This window comes from Theobroma cacao, chromosome 2 (assembly GCF_053813885.1).
Source record: "Theobroma cacao isolate CCN51 chromosome 2, ASM5381388v1, whole genome shotgun sequence".
Taxonomy (NCBI): domain Eukaryota; kingdom Viridiplantae; phylum Streptophyta; class Magnoliopsida; order Malvales; family Malvaceae; genus Theobroma; species Theobroma cacao.
In genome coordinates, this window is record NC_142640.1 from 34,833,219 (window position 1) to 34,852,701 (window position 19,483).

General features: G+C 32.2%; 1 protein-coding gene across 2 annotated transcripts; it reads left to right on the forward strand.

The window, feature by feature from the left end:
- The first annotated feature begins 1,993 nt into the window (after window positions 1-1,993).
- On the forward strand, window positions 1,994-7,340 carry LOC18609211 (universal stress protein A-like protein). Of its 2 annotated transcripts, none has more exons than XM_088803870.1 (4): window positions 1,994-2,873; window positions 3,379-3,470; window positions 3,566-3,684; window positions 6,895-7,340. In XM_088803870.1, the coding sequence occupies exons 1-4, from the start codon at window positions 2,654-2,656 to the stop codon at window positions 6,914-6,916; spliced, it is 453 nt and encodes a 150-aa protein (XP_088659996.1). In that variant the 5' UTR covers window positions 1,994-2,653; the 3' UTR covers window positions 6,917-7,340. The 2 variants fall into 2 exon arrangements, with proteins under 2 accessions (XP_088659996.1, XP_007044294.1); XM_007044232.3 differs by lacking the exon at window positions 6,895-7,340 and adding an exon at window positions 3,858-4,056 and having other exon boundaries at window positions 2,000-2,873.
- The last annotated feature ends 12,143 nt before the right edge of the window (window positions 7,341-19,483 follow it).

A 19,483-nucleotide genomic window follows, 5' to 3' on the forward strand; every position in this document is an offset into this window, starting at 1 on the left:
GAACAAAGTAAGAAAATAAGAGAATTTGAGAGAGAATTGAGATTGTAAAGTTTCAATAATTAGTTTCTTTCTCTACTTTTGTATTTTTCTTATTTTCTTTGACATGAATTCATGACTAAATTTATTTGGATATTGTCTTTATTAGATATTATGAGTTAAACTATTTTTCTTGGATTGTGGTGGATTTCAACATATAGTTAAATATTAGTTTCTCTTTTGTTTATCATGAATAGGTGTAGTTTTGCTTATTTAAATTTATTCTTAATGCTTTTGATTGTTTAGCAACAATTAACTTATTTGTGAATCTAATTGAATCTTGACAGAAAGATTTTATATTGGACTAAGATTTGAATAGTATATATTCACATCATTTAAGTGATCTGATTCATGATTCAGGTAGATATATGCCAATTATCATACATAGCCACACATTAGGACACTTGCTTAATGAACTTAATTTAATTGATTCTTATAGACAGATAGCAAACTAATTAAGTTAAGTATTTGTACAAGCAACTCAACGGAGATTTGTCAATGGCTTTGGATTTTAGGTTAGTAAAATCACTCAAGAAAGATAAATAACAAGAAAAGCTGATATAAGATGAAATGATGAATGAACTTATAATCTTATGTTTTTAATATATTATTTTTCTCAACTTATTTAGTTTGTTAGTTTATTTAGTATTAATTTTGAATTATTTTGAATTAATTTTTAAATTTTTTTAATTACTTAAATAAGATTAATTTGTTTTATAATTTTAGTACTTAATAAAATTTTAAAAATAAATCTTTGTAAAAATAATAATTTGATCTTATTATTTATATTACTTATTCGATATATATATATATTTATCTGTGAAAATTCAACAACAAATTTTTGAATTTTATTGCATTTTAAGTTGTCAGCGCTTAGCTTCGTTATTTCCATGTAGACGTCTGTGCCAAATGAATGAATTGGAAAATCACAATAATTTCATGTAATTGTTTGAAAGGAGAGGCAGGCAGACCCTGCGCAAATAAAATAATGCTTTGGTCACAAATAATTGTAACGCCTGTAGCCTGGCAAGGCATCTAGCATTGGATTCTTTCAGGTCTTGTCAACTGCATAGCGTGTGCGATAAGCCAGTATTATTAAAAAGAAAAAATAAATTAGTAAAAACTTTACACATCAATCAATATTCTGTAGAATTTATTAGTCTAAATTTGATAATCTATTTTTTTGACGTTGAATAACAAAGGGCTTAAAGAAAAACCCAACGGCTTTTAATCTCTCCTTCTTTCCAGACCTTCAACTTCAGCTTACATTCTCGTAATTGTTTCGGACAGTGAGCATCCTGCTCAAGGGAGTTGAGAAATTGGCAAAGGAAACTATCCGAAAAGAATTGAGATACTTATCTTCGTGGATAGATTTCTGGTAACAGATGACTATTGATAATACTGACTTGAGAAATATTTGATATTACTCAGAATGAATTTTTTTTTAAATAAATATTTGAATATTTGATTTGTTAATTAATTTATAATTTTTTTATTTAAAAAATAAAATTTAAAATTTTTCTCTTAATTAAAAAAAAAACTCTCCTTCAGACAGAAATTACTGATCAATGTCAAATGAGAGGACTGACAACCACCGCATTTGAACTGTATGCGTGATAATTCAACCATATACATTTATTAAAGAGAAAGAAAAGCATTATTTCCTAACAACAGAGACTCCCTCAAAATGTCAAGGTGAAACAAGTGTGAGGGTTTTCCTTAACCTTGGTTCAGTTTCTTGTTAATGTTGTTCACTCAATCCTTGAAAGCTTCTCTAATTTTTGATAAACCTTGGAGGCAAAACAAACCTTGAATTGACTCCCTGATAGAGATTGTTCACCGTTTGATTACGTCTTACGAAAATTGTTTCCCTACAATAAAGAACACCACCACAATGTCTAATCCCTCTCTTTGTTTTCTTTCATCATTCTTCCTTGTGTCTTTAGAATTGATCAGTTGGTGACAAGTTAGACTTGCCTTTTTTAAAGTGGCAATGAATAGGGTATGCTACAACTTGCAAGGTTGGATGACTCTTCTATGTCAAGGCATCCAAGGCTGGGTGAGAAATGAGTATTCTTAGCAGAAATATCTTGAGATATCACATTCTACCAGCTTACCAACCCTTCGTCCCTCTACCACCTCAAGTTATGACTTTTACAGTTAAGAAAGACACCCATCGTCGCATGTCCCAAGAAAAAGCCTAAGGATACACAAACCTTATTATTAGTACTAGCTTTGACTTTACAAACTCTGCTTACTGTATATTTTGCTTCAACAATCCCCTTCAAGATTTTTTATGTCAGTAGAAGGCCCTACAGCAAAACTATGCTTTTACTACTGAACTAAATGTATTAAATCTGGCAGACCAGGGAGAGCTAGCAAGCCTTGTGGTTGTATTGTAGAAATTGACTCTCAAACCGATCCTCATTAGATTGTGGGCCTCGTTCTTTTAAATAGAAAAAAGCAATAAAGCAAAGGTTGATGCAGATTCTAGCTAGGGCACTCAGTTTGTGAAGAATCATCCAGTACTAGTTCATTTCAAGCTTCTGTTGAGCCTAGCAGGACTTCTGGGGCAGACTGAAAAATATATTTTGTATCAGCTTCTTTATAAAAAAAAATGGAGGAAGAAAAGAAGCGGTGTCACAAGAAGGTGATGGTGGCCATAGATGAAAGGGGATGCAGCTATCATGCACTCATGTGGGTGCTCAAAAATCTAAAAGAATCAATCACCAAGTCACCGCTTGTCATCTTTGCTGCACAGCCACTTCCCGAGTCTAGGTACTTCACATTTGCGGCACAGCTTGGCTTCGCTCGCATGTACTGTCCGGAGTCAACCAGTTAAGTTTTCCCTCTCTTCCTTCTCGTGTTCTCATTTCTTTATTACTTTTACATATTCTTCCACTCATGTAATTTTACGTAATCTCCGAAATAAGCAATGGATGTGAACTGGAAATCTTATTTGACGATTCAAGTCTTATATGCAGCCTTTTATCAAGGTCCAACAATTAATGGAAATCTTTTTCTTTTTTTTTTTCACAATTAGCTGAACTTAGATAAAATAAAAACCTTCACTCTGTTATGTTCATGCGAAATCAACAAAAGAGAGATTAGACTAATTTGCATTTTTGATCTGCGCAAGGAAGATGGCGTGAAGGATTTCTAATTGCAGGTCTTTGAGATATTTTTTTAACTAGTTCTATTGAGGTATAAGGAAGTGCCATTGTTTGAAGAATTAATCAGTATAGAATTATGCCGATGGGCTTTTGCTTCACATTTATTGACTCATTTCTTTGTGAAGGACATCATCAACCAATATTCACAACCTTTAATCTCTTGTTACAGCCTCAGATTTGATTGACTCTGTGAAAGAGAAAAATAAGAAAGTGGCGCTCGGTCTCTTGGAGAAAGCTAAAGGCATCTGTACAAGGCAAGGGGTATGGCCATTAGCTTTACACTTTGGCTGTGGACGGTTGGGGCATTCATGACTCATGCAGAGGGAATAAACTGCGGTTATTTTTGTCTTTGGCAGGTAAAAGTAGAGACAGTTACAGAGGTTGGGGATCCTAAAGAGACGATATGCAATGCAGTTGAGACATACAAAATCAGTTTACTTGTGGTAGGCGACCAAGCTAATGGAATTCTCCAAAGGTTAGTTTCCCTTCTGATCTGAATCAAAGTTCAATTAATCTATTCAGTAATACTTAATTCTTCCAAGGACTGATTGACTACAGGAATTCTTACCTTCATTATATTTTGAGAAATTCAAGGTGAATATGTACAAAGATTAGTGGCGCACTAAAATGAACTTCATCATGATACAGGGTTTTTCAAGAGAGCTTAAGCAGCTATTGTTTGAAGAATGCCAAGTGCCCTGTTCTTGTCGTAAATGAAACTGTTATACCAAAATAAGATTTACATCAACATGTTTGTTATTATGCTGTATGATATCGTAAATTAAACGCAGTAGCTAAACTTTCTTTTTTATAGATTATAAAATGTAGTGTATTCAAGACCGGCTAAGCGTTTGTCTATTACTTTTTTTATAGATATGCATTGAATTTATGAAAGACGAAAGTGGGAGAAATGGTCAACATCATAAGATCATTTAAAAATAATTCCTAATATAAAGTTAAATTGTTTTTATCTAATTTTTGTCATGACCTGACAAATGCCCTCGAAGTCACTTCAGACAAATTAAACCATTTATAATAATTTTTCCTCTTAATTTCTCTCTCCAACATCCATCTGTTGTACTTTCAATTTCTCTCTCTCGTCATCCTACTCTTTCTAATTTTATTGCTTTTGCTCTTGCATTTGTCTATTGTGTTTTCAATTTCTCTCTTCCATCATTCAGCTCTCTCTAATTTTATCACCATCGTCATATCTCTGTGTCTATTTCTCGCTGTATCATCTTCGATCTTTAGACCAAAGAGCAAAGATGATATCAATGTATATTCTTGGGTTTATTGGTTTACATTCACAGAATCCTAAAGTTGAAGGGTTATAGTTATACAAGTAAAATCTATAAATTAAAATATTGTCTAGAGTTGTTACACGTCATGTCTGCATGTAACAACTCTAATGCAATTAGCATGTAACAAATATATTGAATATAGCATGGTTTAAACATAACATGTAATTAAATTTCTATCTTTGTGTTTCACTAGAACATAAAACTATTGGAGTTAAATACCTTAAAAATGACGTGTAACAAAATGGCATATAACTTGGTCTCTATCTTTGTATTTTACTAAGACATAAACTTTTAGAGTTAAACACTTTTAGTATGACGTGTAACGACTTTTTTTTCTTTAAAATGGCGTGTAACAATCTTTTTTTAATATGACATGTAACAACAATACTTTTTAAATATGGTGTGTAACTTGGCCTTTATCTTTGTATTTCATTAAAACAAAAACTCTTGGAGTTAAATACCTTCAACATCGCGTATAATAATTTTTTTTTTAATATGGCATGTAATAACTTTTTTCTTTCGACATGGCGTGTAACTTGGTTTTTATTTTTGTATTTCACTAGAATATCAACTCTTGGAGTTAAACATTTTAAACACGGCATGTAACAAATTTTTTTTCAACATAGAATGTAACAATATTTTTTTGAATATGGCATGTAACAATATTATCTTTTAAACATGGCATGTAACTTGGTCTTATCTTTGTATTTTATTAGAACATAAACTCTTAGAGTTAAACACTTTAAACATGACGTGTAATAATTTTTTTTAACTTGGCGTGTAATAATTTTTTTCAACATAGGGTGTAACAACATTTTTTTCAATACGTGTGCTTGAATATGAGGAGGTTTCATTAAAGATAATTTTGTCCAAAAATATTTTTTTTTTGGCTTAAAATAGTTAAAATTAAAGAGTGTTATTTTTGAAAATACCTTAGCTTTGAAGACTAAAAAAAATCATCCCTTGATAAAATCAATTAGGCCTTTCACTATATCTATTAAAAGATAGCGGACAGGCAAAGAACACCAAACTACAATGCACAAGAGAACTTTTTGTTTCTTTAGTGATTACTTTGGTGTTAAACTTATGTAATTCTGTAGTTTAGCCTTCAAATTTGTTATAGCTAAATTTCTATACTTTTACATTTATTTTATATGAAATTTTTTATTATTTTATGATTTGTTTACTATCATTTAAATTGTTTTTTATTATTTTATTATTTGGCTAACAACTTTTTAATAAATAATTTATGTCAATAGAAAAAAAGATTAGCATTTGTTAAGGGGTATTTTACCATTAATTAGATGGCCAAATGCTTTTTAATAGCATCCGAGAAAGTTTCTTAGTCATTCAGCTAATACGTCTAAAGTTTCCATTATACACTTGACTATATGATCTTACTAGAGTTGCTGCACTATCACAACCAATAGAACTTGAGAAATTGGTTTAGGCTATAAAATACACCATAGGGTAAGTTTTTTAGCCATTCAACTTTTTTGTTGGCAGCAACCAATGCAATAAATTTAGTTACCATGATGGAATCTATTATGCATGTTTGTTTCTTGGATACCAAAGAAAGTAGCACTCTCACCAAGCATGAATATCCATTCACTTGTTGAAGCATGATATTCGAAACTTTTAAGCCAATTAGCATCTGAATATGCTTCTAGCACATATGGATATCCATTATAGCAAATTAAAGTACATAATTGATTGTCAATGCAAGTTACATAGTTTTTTGTATATATACTTAATTTTCCAACAACAAATGTTATATCCGGCCTTATACACGTTATGCATTAGACAACCAATTGCTCATGCATATTGCAATTGATCAATCGTCATGCCGAGATTAAATACTAATTTAATTTGAAGATCTACGAGTAGATGCTAGTATACAATCGTTACTATCAAACCTTTTGAACACTTTATCAAGATAATGCGATTGTGACAAAATTATGCCATTTTTCAACCAGGAATATTTTAATTCCAAAGATTTCATTTTTTGTAAGCATATTTTTCATTGCAAAATTATTTGACAAAAATTTTTGTCTCCTTCACTTTTTCCAAATCAGTACTTTAGCATCTCATCCACATATAAGTAAATTATAACTCCTTTATCATTTTGACATTTGCTATATACGCACTTATTAGACTCATTTATATTGTAGCCTGATAACTCTATGATATAGAATTATTTGAGTTTCATTTTGATAATAATTTAGCTTAATTCTTGTAGTAATGCATAGAAATTAGTAGATTTTATTTAATTATTTTTAATTAGTTATTTTAGGTGAGTCAATCTAATCATGGTTAATTTTATAATTAATTTGGTGTTAATGTGGTTAAGATAAGTTGTTATTGATTTATTTGTGCTTTTGTAGGTGTTTGAAAGAAGAATTTTAATGGAAGAAGGAGAGCAATTTTAGGGTGTAGACTTTCAATGCACATGTTTCGGTATTTTGGTCATAACTCTATCTACAAAGCTCCAAATAAAGCAATTCTTGAACCATTGGAAATATAAGCGAAAAACCTACGATTTCATGTTTACCACTTTGCCCAGTTCGTCTTGGAAGATGGTCAAAAATCTTGTTCGAAGTTGATGCACTGCAGTAGTCCTAAAGCAATTACGATTTCTATTAATTAATTAGGCAAAACTGTGACTCACATAGTCTGATGATTAAATCTCAGCTGAAATTGACTTCTTTCTTCACCCAACTTGGCCTAACTTTAAAGCTTATAAAAACAACTTTTTGGAGGACTTCAAGGAAGAATGAGGAAACATCAGATTAACATTTGAGAGTCAAGCCACAAAGTCATTGAAGCTAAGAAGAATTTGCAGGATTCAAGGAGATTTAGAGATCAAGAATACAATTCTTGAGTTTTTCTATATTTTCTTTTATTCTCTCAATTTCTTAATTTTGTTTTTATTGTTTAAACTTTATTCAATGATGATGTGTGACTTGATGGGGAACTAAGTTTTTAATCTAAGATTATTGAAATACCCCATACTTTGATATGGTGATAAATAAAGTTGATCGAATGCAAATTGAGATCAATTAAAATGTTTAAAAGTGATAAAAGACGAAAGGAGTAGTTTAGGATAAAATATTCCGTAAGTGAGAAAATAATAATAAAATAATAATAATTTTATCAGAGGAGAATTTGTGAGATAAAAGGCGATTCAGAAGTCAAGTGAGGCATAATAAGGTATTTTGGGTACCAAAGAGACAAGATAAAATTTTTAGAATAAAATAATATTTTATTAATGAAATAATATTAAAATATTAATATTTAGCTAGATATCGAAATTAGTCATGAAGAAGGATCATATGGTTGATCCAAGTGGGGGAGAAGATGACAAGCCTGACTTTATAAAAATATTTTTCATGACATACATATGATGAATAACATGTTTGCATGTTAGGAAAGTCTCGAAAAATTTACAAAAGTCGGTATTGTACCTAGAGGTACAATAAAGTTGATTTAAGCCTCGAACTAGATCAAATAGAGAATTTATGATGAAATTAAGAATTTTAAAGTCTCAGAATGGTTTAATATGGTGATTCGGAGCTCGAGGATTAATTTGGAGTCAAATCGAAATTTTCGCTATCTAGGGGCAAAATGGTCATTTGCCACCTGAGGACAAAATGGAAATTTTTAGAAAAGATTTTTGGCCCCATTTGACTTATTGGAGTATAATTTGACTTATTGGAGTAGGATTTGAGGTTTAGAAGTGAAAAATTTTAATTTCGATATAATTTGGAGTAAAAAGGTAAAATGGTAATTTCGCCACCCTAGAGGTAAAATTGTAATTTTTCACCATCAGGACATTTTTCCAGCACATGGTCATCTCTTATCCTCATTTTGACCATTGACTAATTGTGTGGTGGAGATAAAAAGGATTAAAATTTTTAAACTTTTAAAAACGGGCCAATGACATGATGCCACGTGTCATGCCTTTATTAATTTATTATTTTTCTTTTTAAAAGGCACAAAAATCAGCCCATCTTCCACCCCATGGCCGGCCAAACTAGCAAGAAGAGAGAGAAAATAAAAACAAAACCCTAGAGAGAGAAAACCAAAGAAAAAGTGTGAATTTTCAAGGAAATTAAGTGAAAAAGGTGAGATTTTTTCTATTAAGCTTGAGTTTTCTTATTCCCAAGCATTTCTCCTTAATTTCCATGATTAAATTACATGTCTTTATGATGAATTGATGGCTGATCAAATGGGTTAGGAGAGAGAAAGTTGTTAGATTAATTTGATTTTAAGTTATGTTAGTGTTTTTAGTTAGTTTAACAAATTTAGGAACAAAACAACAAGAAAAGAATTTATTTTCCTCCATTACCATTATTGGCCGAATTTTCTAGGGGAATATTGGCTGATGATCTTGATGTTTATTGGAGGAATTATGATGAATAATGATGAATTATGAGCCTAGAAAAATAATGGGAATTTTCGGAGTAAAAATACGAATTTTTACCCACTAGGGGTATTTTCGTAATTTGCTATCGAGACTGATAAATTGAATCTCATTCACAGTTATTAAGGTAATTTAAGTATAATTGGAGTGTAGAAAGTGAGAAGAATTGATTTGGAGTTAAATTGGAGATAATAGGTCGAATTAGGTCAGCACCGCATTTAAGCGGTAGTCGGATAAGTTGTATATCATATCATGCATATATACCGAGCCTGAATTGATTTTATAATGGTCAAGCATTGATGTGGTGAATTATGTATTGTACATTGTGGATAGGTAGTGAGCAAAGTACACTGGTAAAAGTACAGAGATTGTGCTTGGAGACTGGGATTAGGAGTATATCGACTTCTAGAACTGTGAGTAAACTTATTATCGTCTTAATTATCTAGAGTAGTTTATTCAATTGTGTGATTTTATGGGAAATGGGTTTAAAATGGTAAATTGCTATGTTTTAAGAGAAATTGTGATTTTATAAAATGATTTTATAAAATTTCTGAAAAATCGAATACTGGTTTTGAAAATAGAGTAATTCGAGACTTCCTGCTTGTGTTGTAAATTTATGGTTTTAAATTGAATGGCTTATGACAATAAATGGGCATGAATGGCTAAACTGATTTTGGTGTTAGAATTATTTGTACTGTGTATTTAGCCTTGAAAGGCTAGGTTGCGATAAATTGCCATGTCATGCTAGAATGAATTTTATTGATTGGTGGAATATATATTAATTGTTCACAATAGAGGGGGTTCCGTGGACCAGCCTATTAGAGGGGCACCGTAAACTCCATTATATTCTTACCTCGAACAGAGAGGCGCGTAGGGTATCTCCTGGGGTAAAGTTTAGGGTTCACTTCACGCCAAATCACCACATAAAGGGGAACTCAGCCAACGCCAAGGAATGACTGTATTTTTCTCAAACTAAAAATATATTTTAAGTGTATACAAAAATTTTAACAGCCTTGGCGGACTCGGTTAGATGCCTGCGCAAGGCATCACCGAGTATGAGTTTTGGCACGAGCCAAAGTTTTAAGGAATTCATAAGCCAAGTTGATTACTCGATTTTTATGGATTGATTTTATTTGGTTGAAATGAGTTGAAAGGTAATGAAATTACAGTATGATGATTTATTTTAATGGTCTCCATTTACTCGACTTTAGATAGTTTAGATGGTATCTATTTACTCATTGAGATTTTATAATCTCACCACCCTCATTTCCTCACATTTCAGGCTTGGGGAATTCCATAGTTAGCTGACTTTGACAAGGACTTTCATTTGGATTCGAATCGGTAAAAGTTGTAGGTTTCCAGCTTCCGATGCATTTTGGTTTGAGGTGGGCCCACGTGTCACTGTAAAAGAAATTTTATGCTTTGGTTATTTGCTTTATAGTATATATGAATATAATTAACTTTTACGCTATAAGAATTATGTACCGATAGTTTTATGAAAATTATTTTACAAGAAAATAGTTTATTTTATTGAATATTTTTATTATATTCAATTGGTCAAATTTTCACTTCAAATAAACGTTTTAGATACTTAATTTGTATTTAAATCATTAAATATATATTTTCTGCTTACCTACTACATTTTTAGCAAGTTTTGAAATTTTCAAAAAAAAAAAAATGAAATGACGAAAATGCCCCTATGAGCTAGAAAACAAAATGTTATGTTCTAATTTGAAAATGATTTGTAATCCCTTGAATTTTGATATTTGATAACTATTGCTCACCGGGGAAGTGCGAAAGTTGATACGAGAGCCTTGCGGGGTTTCGATCGGCATTCAGGGTGAAGAATGTCTGTCGAGGCCTCGCGACGGTTGTCACGGGCTCAATGGGGAGTTCCGGGTCGTGACAATTATGATTGAACTCATTATGTAGTCTGAAGAATTTATCTCTCTTTTACTTATTTTTGATAACTTTAGATTGTTTATTTTATTCTGTTCTTAATGCTTCTAATTACCTGATTACCAATTAGATTGAATTGGAAACCTATGTTAAACCTTGACGAAAGAGATTTAGGTAGACCTTGAATAGATTAACGTATGATCAAATGCACTTAGTTGATTAGGTGGTTTGATTTGCATATAGGGTAGACATACACTTATAAGCCATACATAGCCAAGATTAGAGCATAAACGTAATGAATCTTTCTTCAATTTAATTTGCATAGACATATAATAAATTAATTGAGAAAGGTATTTTTATGAGAAACTCGACATAGACTTATAAATATCTTTGGACTCTAGGTTAGCAATTTAATCCATCAAACTGAGTTAAGAGAGAGAGACAATAATCAGATGAAATATTGAGGGATATTATAATCTTAGATCTGGTAGTTAAGTAAGTTTTATTTACTCTTTAATTTTAGTTTTAGTTTAGCAGTTTTAATTTTTCTTTTTTATTTTAATTGTCTGGATAAAATTAAGGTGTTATAATTTTAGTAGTTAACAGTAAGAATTAAACAATTTTCTGTGGGATCGACACTCTTCTTCATCATTATATTACTTGTTAACGACACATACACTTGCGTGAGAAATCAACAACATAGCCATTGGTTAAAACAACTTCATCAAATTTTTTATCCCAGTGTTTTAGTGCTTGTTTAAGCCCAAACAATGATTTAACAAATTTACAAATCTTATACTTTTGTCTCAAAACAGTTATCCCTTCTAGTTGTTCTATGTAGACATCCTTTTCTAATTCACTATTTAAAAATATTATTTTGAGATCCATTTGGTGAATTACCAACTTATAAGTTGATGCAAGTGAAATTAGAACTCTAATTGCAACAATTCTAGTTACTAGGGCATAAGTGTCAAAGTAGTCAATTCCTTACTTTTATATACTAACCTTGCTTTAAACTTGTCTATGGTTCCATCAAATCTTCATTTGCCTTTTTGAAAATCCATTCACAACCTATTCATTTAGAACTTGATGGAAAATCAACCAAATTTTAAGTGCTGTTTCCTATCATTGAGTCCATTTCCTCATTGTTTACATCCTTCCAAATTGTAAAGCTTGAAACTTCATTGCTTGGTCATATGTAATAGAGTTCGATTCCAAATTAAAACAATAAAAAATTTTATTATATATATTTTCTCATGTCCCTTCCACAAGAAACATATAGAAATCTGGTTCGAAGTCTTTTTCCTTTCTAACTTTTTTACTTTTCCTTATTTCTAGACAAGATTCATCATTATTTTCAATTTGTCGCAATGGAATATCGTTTGATTGAACTGATTGTAGTGGTTGTAGTTGTTTGAACTAGATTTGAATCTATTTTCATAAAAAATTGCATCTCTTGATTCATAAACAGTATTGACCGAAATTAAATTATTTGGTTCAACTACCATTAACCTATATGTATGACTATGTTGTGCATATCCTATATGAAAATGCATTTTATTCTTTTGTCACCTAATTTCTTTCTTTTAAGCTTCGTAACTTTAACTACAATTCCACATCCCCAAACCTTTAAATAATAAGTTTGATTTCTTTTTCTTCCATTGCTTATATGTGGTTCTCTTAGTTTCCTTTTTAAAAACCCTATTTAATATGTGACAAGTTGTTAATAGCTTTACCCCAAAAACTTTATCCAAGACCAGAATATGATAACATAATATTTACCATTTTAGTCAAGACTATATTTTTCCTTTTTGCCACACCATTATATTATGGTGTGTAAGGTGCTGAAGTTAAATGGACTATTTGGGTGGAGTCAAAAGAATTTGGATTATAGAATTCTCCACCTTTATTCGAACTTAATGCTTTATGTAATCTGTAAACCTTATATGATTGAGATTCAGCTTTAAATCCCTTTAATTGCTCAACATAGATCTTTTCTTGTAGTGTCCCATTTAAAAAGGCAGATTTCTCATTTAAGTAATACACCTTCCATCCAAATGCAACTGATAGTGCAAATAACAGTCAAATAGTTTCAAAACAATTTACAAGAGCAAAGGTTTGCAAAAAACCAACACTTGGAAACTGTGAGTACCCTTTGGCAACAAGTTTTGCTTTGCACTTGTTCAAAGTACCAGCTAAGTTAAACTTCTTCCTGAAGATCCATTTAACTCCTATTACATGGTGTGTTGTAGGTCTATTAACAAGTGACCATGTGTTATTTTATTTATTGTGTTAATTTCCTCTTGCATTGCAACTCTTCATTCTTTACATTCTGTTAATGCTTGGTATGTGTCAAGTTCAGTTGTAGCAACTAAACATCTGTGATAAATATCTTCAAGACTCAAGTGCCTCTAACTAAATAGTCTTCATCATCATCTGCATTTTGGTCTGCAATATGTGATTCAATATCAATTTGTTGATGAGTCTCAATACTGAATAATGATGCTAACCTTTTTGGTTTATTTGCATATTAGTCCCATTTAGAGTCCACATCAAATACAACATTTCTTTTGACCACTACCTTATTAGACCAGGTAAACCCTACATCTTTTTGACTGATTACTATAGCTAATGAACACTTTCACTTCTATTCTGTGTTGTAGTTTGTCCTTACAATGTTCAGGGATTTGATGATAATACAGACATCTAGACACTCTGAGATGATCAACAACGAACTTGTTACCATGACAAGATTCATATGGAGTTTTCCCTGTTAGAGCTCTTGTTGGTACCCTATTCAACAAGTATACAGCAATATTGAAAGCTTCTACCCAAAACTTTTTTAAAAGCTCCTTTTCAAATAGAAGGCATCTTCTTATGTCAAGTATTGACTTGTTTTTCCTTTCACTTACTCTATTTTGTTGAGGTGACTAAGGAACTGCAAGCTAATGATGAATCCCTTCATCCTTAAAATAATTCTTGAATTTTGATGAAGTAAATTCCCTACCAATGTTTGATCTCACACTTTTTAGCTTTAAACCAAACTCAGTTTCAACTTTTACCTTAAATCTGACAAATGTGTCAAAAACTTCATACTTGAATTTAAGAAAATAAATCCAAGTCATTTTATTGAAGTCATCAATAAACATTATGAAGTATTTACTGCCACTTAAAGATTCCTAGCTCATAGGCCTTACCACATCAGTGTGAACCAAATTGAGCTTACTCTTGGATCTAGATGAGCTTGCAACAGGATATGGTTTGCTTGTCTACTTACCATATTTGCAAACATGACACACTAATGTTGATTGACTTGGTTTAGGTAGTTTCTCAACTATACTCTTTGTGTACAACTGATTCAGATAATTAAAACTGCAATGCCTAAATTTCTTGTGCCATAGTGATGACACTTCAAGGTTACTACTACTTGCTTGTAAACATACTTTAGTTAAGTTGACATGAAAACATCTATTTTTCATTGGCACATTCATTAATAACTCACTAAATAGATCATATATGGTGCTGCATCATCTTTAAGTATAAGTACATAATTATTTTCCATCATCTAACCTACATTAAGTAGATTTTGTGCTATATCAGGTACTAAAAGTACTCCATGAACATACCTTTGGCCTAATGATGTATGGATTCCAATTGTGCCTCTTCCCATGGCATTCAAGTAAACACCATTCCTAATTCTTACTTGGGATCTATAATGAGTGTCCCATTTAGTAAACAATGAATGATTGGGTGTCACATGATTAAAGTTACCATTGTGAAGAAGCTACTGTGTATCATCTATTGAATTGTATCTAGTTGCCATGAATAGCTATTCCTCTAGAAACTCAACATTTTCAGTAGCATTAGAGACATTTTCTTTTGCATCGGATTCATATTTGCACACTTTTCTGCATAACCTAACTGTGTGCAAGCATTACACTTCGCCCTAAGTTCGTACTAGCAATATGATTCAGCATGGTTCCTTTTCTTGTGGTGGGAGCATATTGGAAATTTACCTCTTTTACCTTGAGTGTTTCCAATACTTGAGCTTCCTTTTTCCTTGTGTTTTGCTTTAATCAAATTCTTTTTGTTTAAAGTATTTGAATGTCCCTTTTTTTTTACTCGTGTAGTCATTACAAGGTCAGTTTTCTCATTCTTGTTGTAGCTTTCCTTTGCTTATCAGCCTATAAAACACTCACCAGCTCAGTAAATATGAGTTGTGAAACATCTTTGGATTGTTCTAAGGATGAGACTATGGCATCAAATCCTTCTGGTAAGCTAATTAACACCTTCTCTACCACCTTAGCATCTCTCAAATTTTCTCCCGTAAATCGAATTTGGTTAACCAACTTCATTACCATGTCAATGCATTCCATTACTAACTGGTTTCCATTCTCAGTAACTCAAACTCTATTTTTAGGTGTTGCAGTCAAATTTGTTTTATCCTAGCAGACCCTAAAAACTCATTTTCAAGCTTGTCCCACACTTGATTTGCCATATCATTTCCCATGATTTCACGAAAAACTGACTCTGACACAATAAAGTGAAGAAAGGATAGAGTTATATACCGTTTGGCTATGTTTTCTTCATGCTACTTAATTTGTGCTTGTGAAGCATTGTCTCTCAAAGGTGCAAGTTCAATCTTAGTTTCAACCACATTCTAGAGATTATAACCTTTCAAGAAGGCTTTCATTTTGATGGCCTATATTGGATAATTAGTGCCATTAAAAATTGGGGAAACTTGAGGGTGTAAAAAAAAGGTTAAAAAAGATGTCTAAGGTTGGATTTTCAGGTTTAATGGTGGTCAAGGATCAGTGTAGGGCTATGATACCAAGTCATAAACTCAATTTCAAGAAGTAATACATAGCAAAGTATTCTTGAAAAGAGTAACTAGGAATAGAGCATAAGGAGCAAATTGATATAATCGAAGTTCTACATTCATTACTTCATAAGCAAGTTGTATTTATACAAGTAATGCATGATTAACACATGTTATACATTAAGACAAGTGTTAATGCTAGTTACATGCATTGCAACAAATCATAAATAGGTACATTACCCTTATAATAACCAATACAATGAAACAAGAAGGACATAAACTGATAAAAGTTTTGTAATTCCATCTGGTAAAGAAAAAGAAGATGAGATTGGGCACCAAATCAACAACTTGTTGAAGGAAGGAAGAAGAAAGATACGGTGACGTTTCAGTTATTGGTTTAATGAATTAATGAAACGCATATAGGCTTGTCGTTTTATTCTTTAAGTATTATTTCTTTTACTTTGGCTAAATGCCATTTTGCTAGGTTGTTTTACTTGGTCCTTGTAAGGCTAAAAAGCCACGTTTTCTTTTTTTTATTTGTCTAGTATTTTTGCTATTTTTCATAGTCGTTGTAGTGTTTGTTGCAAGGCACAGAATTCCAAGTCTGGAATCCTGTACTTAGTTGTTATTCCTCAGCATTTCATTCTCCAATACCAAATTGTGTGGTCGATCTTGTTTGTTACTATCTTTAGATATGAAATATGAAAAATGGGTGTTTGCTTTTCTCCCTAATTTTTGGTTTTCCTCATCATTTTGCTCCCCTATCTTTTCCTTTTTCTGAGATTCACTTTCGTTGTAGTTTATATTTCTCTTTTACTAGAGAAATTTCTATATGGTATCAGAGTTGTGAAGTGATCTTAAGGGTCTACTTTCTGATTTGCTGTTGGTTCTCACTGTTGCTTACGATTTCCTGTTCTTTACTTTGTTTTATGATAATACTATAGCTGGGTTTAGCACCTCAGCTCCTCTAGTCTTTACTGGGGAAAATTATGTATTTTGGTTAGTGAAGATGTAGTCCTATCTCAAGGCTTTCAATATTTGGGAAGTGGTGGAGATTGGGACAAAACCAGCGCAATGACATGCTAATCCCACCTTGGCTCAAAATAGACAGTTTGAAGAAGACAAGGCAAGAAGCTATAAGGCTCTTTCTTGCTTACAATCTACAATTCTGATGAGATATTCTCTAGAATAATGCATCTAGATAACCCAAAAGAAGTATGGAATCATTGAAGAGAGGAATTCCATGGCAGTGATAGAACTAGAAAATTTAGGCTTTGAATCTATCTAGGCAGTTTGAGATCTAGTTTATGATCAAGAAGGTTGATATTGAGGAGAGGAAAGACACTTGTTTGCTGGATAGTGGCTGTTCGAACCACATTACTAGTTGCAAAGAAAATTTCATTAGTTTAAATGAGAGTTTCATAACTCAAATGGAGATTGGAAATGGTGATATGTTATTTGATCTTCGGAACTGGTACAGTGAGGGTGTAGACACCTAGTAGGACTAAATCAGTGAAAAATGTTTATTTTGCTCCTGATGTAAGTCAAAACTTACTTAGTGTAGGTCAACTAGTGGATGAGGGCTTTGAGTTAACCTTTAAAGACAAAGCTTGCACAGTAAAGGACTCAGCTGGTGCAAAACTTTTCACTGTGGGAATGAGGAACAAATGTTTTCCATTGAATTGGATGGATATAAAACATATTGTTTACAACTGCACTTTCTTTGATCCTAAGATGTGGCATAAGAGATTTGGTCATGTGAACTACGATTCACTCAAATAGATGGCTTATGACAACCTAGTAGAAAGGTTACCTTTAATGGTAAATGTCAAGAAGATCTGTAATATGTGTCAATATGGGAAGCAGAGAAGAATGCCCTTTCCAAAAACCAGTACCTAGAGGGCAACAGAAAGACTATAGTTGATACATATTGACCTTAGAAGTCTTATAAAAACTTCATCACTAAATGGTAGTGAGTACTATATACTTTTTATTAATGATTGTTCAAGATTTTGCTGGATATATTTCTTAAAGATGAAATCTGATGCTTTAAGTGGTTTTACTAAGTGTAAAGTATTAGTTGAGAACCAAGTAAATTTGACTGTGAAGAAGCTTAAAAGTGACAATGGAACGGAGTATATAACTAAGGAGTTTGAAGACTACCTGAGTAAGTTTGGTATTACACATCAATTAACAGTTTCTTATAGCTCACAATAAAATGGGGTGGTAGAAAGGAAGAATCGAACCTTGATGGAGATAGCTAGGTGCTTGCTATTTAAGAAGGAACTACCTAAGTCTTTACAGGCTGAAGTAGTTAACACTACTAATTACCTACTAAATTTGTTAACCACTAGAGTGCTGATAGGTAAAACTCCTTTCGAAGCCCAGTATGACTTTAAGCCATCAGTAAAACATCTGAAGGTTTTTGGTTATGTATGCTTTGCAAAGATTCGTGATGCAAAAAGGACCAAGTTGGATAGTAAGGCACTGTTAGCTATCCATCTTGGATACAGTGAAGTTTCAAAAGGATACAGCACAGTTGAATATTAAAAACATGAAGTTATTCATTAGCAGAGATGTGGTGTTTGATGAAGACAAGTTGTGGAATTGGGAATCTAAGTTGGTTGAAAGGTCAGATAACTATATTTCTAAAGCAAATCAGTTGCTAGAGAAGGATTTTGAGCTGAATTCAGATGATGTGGATGAAATACCAATGAGAGGAACAAAAAGTCTATCAAATGTTTATGCTAGATGTCATTTAGCAATCTCAAAACCTAGCTCATATGCTGAAGTTGCTTTTGATGAGCATTGGAAACAGGCAATGGAAGTTGAAATGAAGATGATATGGAAGAACAAGACTTGGGTGCTAGTGGATAAATTAAAAGATCACAATGTCATAGGTGTCAAATGGATTTTCAGAACTAAATTGAATCTGGATGGATCAGTCAATAAGTACAAAACCAGATTAGTAGTTAAGGGATTTGCTTAGGTCTATGGGGTAGACTACGTGGAGACATATGCCCTTGTGGCCAGACATGAGACAATTAGACTGCTGGCATCTTTGTCTGCAAGAGAAGGTTGGTTAATCTATCGCTTTGATATCAAATTAGCTTTTCTGAATGGTTACTTGAAGGAATATATATATATATATATATATATATATATAGAACAACTTGATGGCTTCCTTGATAAGAGTTCTAAAGCTAAGGTTTGTAAATTGGTCAAAGCCCTTTATGGTCTCAAACAAGCTCCAAGGCTTGGTATGAGAAAATGAATGCTCACTTACTGAACCAAGGCTTCATAAGAGTTCTACTGAAGAAACTCTCTACATAAAGAAGGGAAATGTTACTATACATTTGATAGTGGCATTGTATGTTGATGATTTCCTAGTCACTGGTCTTGAGACATATTGTCTAGCTGAGTTTAAAACACAAATGCAAAAAGACTTTGCAATGATTGATTTAGGTTTGATGTCCTATTTTTTTTGGGATGGAATTCATTCAATCTTCAATATCGATAATCATTCATCAATCAAAGTATGCTCGAGACTTGTTGAAAAAGTTTCATATCGAACACTATAAGGTTGTTAGAACTCCATTAGCTACGGGCAACAAATTTGGTAAGGAAGATGGCTCAACTGGAGCAAATGAGAAACTATACAGGAACATTATTGGATCTTTATTGTACCTTGCTGCAACTAGACCTGATCTGATGTATGCTACCAATCTTCTATCCAAGTATATGCAAGCTCCAACTACTTTACATTTCACTGCAATTAAAAGAATTCTGAGGCTTGTCAAAGGCACTGTTGATTATGGTATTAAATTCATGA